Source organism: Coenobita brevimanus, chromosome 28 (assembly GCF_032717465.1).
Source record: "Coenobita brevimanus isolate Jiangsu-jjx chromosome 28, ASM3271746v2, whole genome shotgun sequence".
Taxonomy (NCBI): Eukaryota; Metazoa; Arthropoda; class Malacostraca; order Decapoda; family Coenobitidae; genus Coenobita; species Coenobita brevimanus.
In genome coordinates this window covers 3364914-3372029 of record NC_136981.1, presented here as the reverse complement: position 1 = coordinate 3372029, position 7116 = coordinate 3364914, and the positions used below count along the sequence as shown (strand labels likewise).

The window sequence follows — 7116 nt, the reverse complement described above, 5'->3', positions numbered from 1 at the left end:
TGTGGGTGTATGCCGCGTTCTCCAGGACACCCATCCACCATGCGTCAGTGAAAACTATCATATCATTTATTTCAGAGCCTTGACAGAATTGCATAAACAGTCAACGGTGCTGGAAATAGCTTTACTAAGTGGCCATAACACTGGATTTTTGGGGGGAATGTGATTTTTTTTTGGAAATAGTGGAATTGCTAGCTTTGCCGTGGTCTAGAAACGTGGAACTTTCTCACATATTACAACACTGAAAAACGACGAAAGTGAGGGAAGGGAAAGTGACATAGGCATCATTATGTATTTATTTTTGAAGGGTTATTTAATTTGTCGTAGCCTAGGAGATATAGGAGGCTTCTTTTAACACCTCTTCCTTGGCTACTTATTTCTGAAACATCCACTATAAGTGTATCAAATAATATACAAGAAAATGCCAAGGTCTAGTAAGCAGCATAAATCGCTGGGGAAGAGTTGCTACGAAACCTTCAATGCCAGCTAAAATTAATATTCCGTATTGCTCTTTTGGTTGTATTTTAGTGCTCGTATTCTCGTCGGGCAAGAAAGCTCCCTAGCACCTCTTCCGTAGCGATTTATTTTTGGATATAAATGGTTAATATTCTAAGTTATTTATGCGGAGTATAGCGATAGTGTAAAAACTTTTGTGGCAACAGAAGAGGACGATAAAGCGTAGTAGCCAAAATAAATCGCTTAGGAAAAGGTGTTACGCAGCTTCCATTCCTGACGAGAATACGGGTCCGGGTGACTGTCAGCTTCTTAGCACCTGTTTTTTTAGTGATTTATTATGCCCTTTTCACCTTTATATATATATATATATATATATATATATATATATATATATATATATATATATATATATATATATATATATATATATCGGTATAGTTCTGCAGCCATAACACACAAGATGATATATATTCACGTGTACTGTACAAAATAAATCGGGAAGGAAGAGATATCACGAAATCTAATAATAATAATAATAATAATAATAATAATAAAATAAATCGATCCATGAGCCTAAGATAAAAATCGTGTGATGTTAGGAAGAATTAAGACGCCATCGTACTGAAGAGATAAGCCACTGAATGGAAGGCGTTAATGGAGGTTACAATTTCTTAGTACTCGTATTCTAAGGGGTCTTGGGGATTTCGTGACGCCTCTTTTTTGGCGGTTGATTCTGTACATCGCACCTCAGTATCATTTTTATGTGTTATTGATGCAAACTAGGCGCATATTAAATATCTAAATGCACCGAAGTGATTTTTAAAATGTAATACGCAAATGAATCGTTGAGGAAAGGATGCTGCGAAATCTTCTGTGCCACTTAGGTGATCTCTAGGATGAAGCATTTATTTTAGAATTTATTCCAAGCTAAATATGAAAATCTGACAGTAAGAATAAAATATGCACGGCTTCTTGGTCCTAAGCAAAATAAATAAACCCGTGTGGAGGTAGAATGAATAAGAATAGACCAGAGTAGGGAGTTTATGCTGCTTATGTCACTCGACTAAAAATAGCATAACTATAGCTGTTGGTTTGCCCAGCTAGCGGGAAAAATGACGGTGAATGAAAACAGACGCTTCTTATGCATATTTGTTCGTGTGTTGACATTACTTTTGGCTGCATTAAGTTTTTAATAATACCGGTTGTTCTGTTTTTCTGTTATTTTTCTGGAGCCAACCCGCCACAGTGATTCTACACTCCGTTCACTTCAACTTGACGTAAAATTGCCCCCTCTCCCTCTTGAATACTGAGCAGTAGCAAGAGATTAGCACCAAATTGTGATGCTAGTCGCGAAAATGTGCCATGGAAAGGATGTGGCTGTTTTGTATTGCTGTATTTTGTCATTGAGCATTGGGAAATAATCAGTAGGACTAATATTTCCGACAAGTTAATATGTATAGTGGCTTAGAGTAATGGGAATGTCTATGTCGAAAGCAGTCATTTCTTTTGTGTGTGTGTGTGTGTGTGTGTGTGTGTGTGTGTGTGTGTGTGTGTGTGTGTGTGTGTTCCTGATCTGTGAGGGACGTGGTTCTCATTCCTGAAGAGTGAATGGAAGCCTGTCTGTCCGTCTGTCTATCTACAGGTATCTATCTGTCTTTATATGTCTGTCTGTTCATATGTGTCTCTAAGTCTATGTCTATCAGTCTGTTTCTATATTATAACTGCGCATATGTGTCTATCTATTTCTCTCTATCTAACTCTCTGCCTATCTCCCTGCCTACCTACCTACCTACCTACCTACCTACCTACCTACCTTTGTCTACCTGTCCATTGCCCTATCCTGTGAAGGGTGGCCATGACAAAAGGACTTCCAGTTTTTTTGTTTTTGTTTTTTTGTCCCTTTGGAAACGACCCTCGCCTCCCACAATACACCAAACTCCCTCAGGCTACACTCTACCGTTACATCATCTCTTCACCTCAGTCTCTCCCCAGTCTCCTCCCGCAATCATCTCACTGTCATGCACTCCTAGTCAGTGTCACTCTCATAAAATTCTAATCAGTCCCACTTTCATACACTCTCCTAGTCAGTCTCACATACGCCGCTCATACTCAGTCTCACTTAATTCACTACCAGTCTCACTCATATCTCTACTCACTCTCATTCCCATTGGCTACACTCCTGGTCAGTCTCTCATTCAATCCTAAATCACTTCACTCATCTCGTCAGTGTTAATCTTGTAGTCTCACTCGTACCAACAGTTTTAATCAGTCTTTCACTCATACTCTCCTTGTCAGTCTCTCACTCGAATAATCCCACGTTAGTCATTCATAAGATACTCTCCCGATCCATCTCATTCACACACTCTCCTAGTTAGTCTCGCACTCATACACTCCTTAAGTTAGTCACTCTCTAGTAGGCTGGGAGAACATCCCAGTCATCTCTCACTCCCATCTATTTCTTGTCAATCAGTCGTCAGCTAAACTACTGTGTGTGTGTGTGTGTGTGTGTGTGTGTGTGTGTGTGTGTGTGTGTGTGTGTGTGTGTGTGTGTTTGGGGGGACACTAAAGGTACTGTTGTATGTTGCAACACACTGCAATATGTGTTCTGTATATGACAGCATTATATAAAGTAGAAGTGGCACACAGTAGATATGTTGGAGTACGTGGCAAAACTGTAGGTAACGTGTGGCATCGCCGTTGGTATTACTGAGGCATGTGGCAACACTTCATAATGTTGGGTATGTGGCACGCTATAGACCATGTTGGGATATGTGGCATATGTACTGTAGATAATGTTGTGTATGTGGAGCACTGGACAATGACGGGAGTATGTGGCACCACTGTAGGCGATGTTGAGAGATGTGGCAATAAGAATTTAAATGCCTTTGTCACAAACAAAACCTCTAAAACAGTAAACAAAAGCACGTGGTTGAATCTAACGTGAATGAAAGTTAAAGACCACATGCCGTACTATCATGCGTAAAAAATCGTAAACAAAAGCACGTGGTTGGATCTAATGTGAATGAAATTTAAAGAGCACGTGCGACACTACCATGTGTTTTTAAAAAATCGTAAACAAAAGCACGTGGTTGAAACTACGACATGTGAATTTAAAGAACATACCGGCAATTGTACTAGTTTGAGTAAATTTTAAAAGGCACTGAATGGCATTAAAGAATGAATGATTTAAAGAGCTGCTAAGGTAGTTGAAAGACATTTGAATGAAAACTATCAGCTGAGAATTAAAATATATCAAGTGAATGGGACTAACATATATGAATGAGATTTAATCCTTCATTCAGTATTGTCTTTTATGTTACTCGTTGTTCTTTTACTCTCATACGGATGGTTTGATTCTCTCTCTCTCTCTCTCTCTCTCTCTCTCTCTCTCTCTCTCTCTCTCTCTCTCTCTCTCTCTCTCTCTCTCTCTCGTCAGTATTACTGAGTAGTACTGTATATTCCTTTAATATAAATTCTGTGTCTAATTTTCGACCACATGCTTTTTGTTTATCACTCCACGGCATGTAAAATCTTATAGCCACATGCCACAACATACCACAACGCCTACCTGTGCCACAACATTGCAAAGCCACATGTCAAGTATTATCTACATAGTTGCCACATATCCCAGCGTTATATATGCGTATTGTCACATATTCTAATTTTATCTGCAGTACAGCCACATACTCTGCAGTTCTGACATTTATCCCAACATACTTTACCGTCTGCCACATACCGCACCTAACATACTACAGCCTAGCCACATATCCCTTCATTATTTACAGTGTGTCGCATAAATATGACGTTTGTTTAGTGGTGCCACACGCCTCATTATAATCTACAGTGTTGCATTATCTGTTACGTTGACATCACCTTGAACGAGCCTGAGAAGTTTGTGGTCAACACGGTTTCTTCCTCTCTCTCTCTCTCTCTCTCTCTCTCTCTCTCTCTCCTAATCTTTGAAGCACGTACTGTATATAACGTATTTGGCCTTTATCTTTGCTGCTTGCACTATATAATGTGGGATGCAGGCTAATTATGTAAAGTGGTTAAATTCGTTTTACAAGTTCCCGACAAATACTGGGGTCCCTTTCCCTTTCGGTGTGTGTGTGTGTGTGTGTGTGTGTGTGTGTGTGTGTGTGTGTGTGTGTGTTCCTTTTACAGTATATCTCATGAATGGCTTGAGCTATCAACATGAACCCTTCAGGGTGTCAAAATATGGCCTAAATCTTGGACTTTGCCAACAGCACATTCTGGCGGGCGATTAGCACTCGGCTCCCGAATGCTTTTCTTTATATTATTATTATTATTATTATTATTATTAAAGTTGCAGTAGCAGTAGTAGTAGTAGTAGCAGCAGCAGCAGCAGTAGTAGTAGTAGTAGTTATATTAGTAGTACAAATTATATTTTGTTGTCGGGGTCATTATTATTATTATTATTATTGTTATTATTATTATCATCATCATCATCATCATTACTATTATTAGTGCTATGTTTAGGCAATTTCATTAACCTAAAGAGAGTTGTTGTTTTTTCGAGTAAGGGGGGTTAATTACAGCCTTCATTAACCCCTTTACCGCTACAAATGATTCCCAACTTGAGGAAAATTGTCTGATAGTGGCAAAAATTTAATAAGACATGGCATCCTCGAGCTGAAAGGGTTAAACACACGGCCATTAGGGTTAAGATGATGATGATGATGATAGTGATGGTGATGATGGTGGTGGTGATGGTGATGATGGTGATGGTGATGATGAGGATGGTGATGATGACGTGAGAGAACTAGGCCTATCTGGACCTTAGACATTAGGCTTATCCTGTTAATTATTCCTTCCTATCTAAAATATGGTACCTGCCTTCCCCAGCTGCCTTTTTTTTCTACCTACCTGCCTACCTACCTACCTACCTACCTACCTACCTACCTACCTACCTACCTACCTACTTGTTCATTGTCCTAGCCTCTTTATATGCCTGCGATCTTACCTACCTACCTTCCAAATCTACCATACTTCTCTTCCTGTCTCGGTACCAGTCCACCTACCTACCTACCAACCTACCTACCTACCTACCCCCCAAACCTGTCTCCCTGTACACCTATCGACCTGCCTATCAGTGTAGCCTACCTTGTTCCATTTTTTCACCTGTTTTTTTTACCTGTCCAAATGCTGTCAGGGAGAGAGAGGGGGGGGGAGGGAGGGAGGGAGGGAGGGATCATGGTATAAAAACTTCCCATTTCTGTGGTGGGGGAAATATTTGTGATAATAATTCCTCTTCAATATTGAGCAACACTTTCCTTATCATGTGTGAAAAACTAACCTAAACCAGCATCCAGGCCCAATCGTCTTCTCCTGTTGCAATCAGTTTGGTCTGGATTTACACACGCACTCTCTCTCTCTCTCTCTCTCTCTCTCTCTCTCTCTCTCTCTCACTCAGACACACACACACACACACACACACACACACACCAGACAAGACCAGATAAGTGTACACGTGTTGCATGTATGAATGCGAACAAGTACGTGTAGGAAATCCACATGAGCTAAATTGATGTATGTATGTATGTATGTATGTATGTATTTATGTATGTATGTATGTATGTACGTATGTATATATGTACAGTATGTATTTAATATTAATCAGAAGAGGGCCCGTCTTCTTTCATCTCTAGTTCATTTATTTTAACTTGGCCTAGATTTTCGTCGATTTGCAGTTTATTTCCAGAATAAGAATCGTACGGCTTGCATCCTTTTTCTATCAGCACTTCTTCGTGACTATAGCACCATAATCTAGAGGAAATCTGTTGTTATAGTTCAGCATTCAAAATAGATGGCAATTTTACACCAATTAAAATGAATACAGTATAGTGGGTAGGCTCGATCGCGGGACCAAACATACCTCATCATCTCAGTCGACCACCAGACCACCGATTTAAAGAAAAAGAAAAAAAAGGGGGGGGGGGGAGGGGATAAAAAGTTTTGGACATTCGGTATATTTTCAACCGGTAAACAAAAGTCAAATTAGGTCGCCTTGCGTTTCAGATCACGTAAAAAATTGTGATAACTTAAAAAAAAATGAAAGTTAGGGAAGTACCAGTCATTAGTATTATCTTTTTCTTCTTTTTTTTTTCAGGCGTTTGAAAGTGACGTACAGACAAAATGAGTGAACTGTGAACAAAATAGCCAAGTTTGCCCCTTGATCCGTGGCTTTATCCGTCCATTAATTTTAAAATCAGTGCCTCCTTGACCTAAGTAACAGAAAATGGAGCTCCTGACAACGAAAATAATAGCTCTGACTTTGCTGGGCGCCCTTTCCCTGTTCTTTGGCCTCCTTCCTCTTCGCCTCCGTAAGAGTTTGTCGAAGGGGAACCGCGTCAAGAGAGAGCGGGTGGTTTCGTGTCTCCTCTGCTTCGGCGCTGGCGTTCTCCTAGCCACCGTCTTCACCCACATGCTTCCGGAGACCAGAGAAGGGTTCGAGGCTGCTGCTAAGAGTGGAGTGATTGGCGAGGGAGCGGCGAGTTACCCCCTAGCCGAAGTGGTCATCTGTGCCGGGTTCTTCCTTGTGTACTTCGTGGAGGAGTTTGTGCATAAGGTGAGTGAGGAAGGAGAGGAAGGAGGGGGCGTTCCTCTCTCTCTCTCTCTCTCTCTCTCTCAAAGATTGTTTCT

The 7116-nt window shown here is 40.4% G+C and overlaps 1 protein-coding gene across 1 annotated transcript in view; it reads left to right on the top strand.

The window, feature by feature from the left end:
• LOC145394636 (zinc transporter ZIP3-like) overlaps positions 1-7116 on the top strand; it is a 25761-nt gene continuing 18645 nt past the window's right edge. Inside the window, exons 1-2 of the mRNA XM_080268418.1 lie at positions 1-43; positions 6584-7042. Of these exons, the coding sequence (XP_080124544.1) occupies positions 6713-7042 (330 nt within the window). The 5' untranslated portion in view covers positions 1-43; positions 6584-6712. The remainder of the gene's footprint in view (positions 44-6583; positions 7043-7116) is intronic.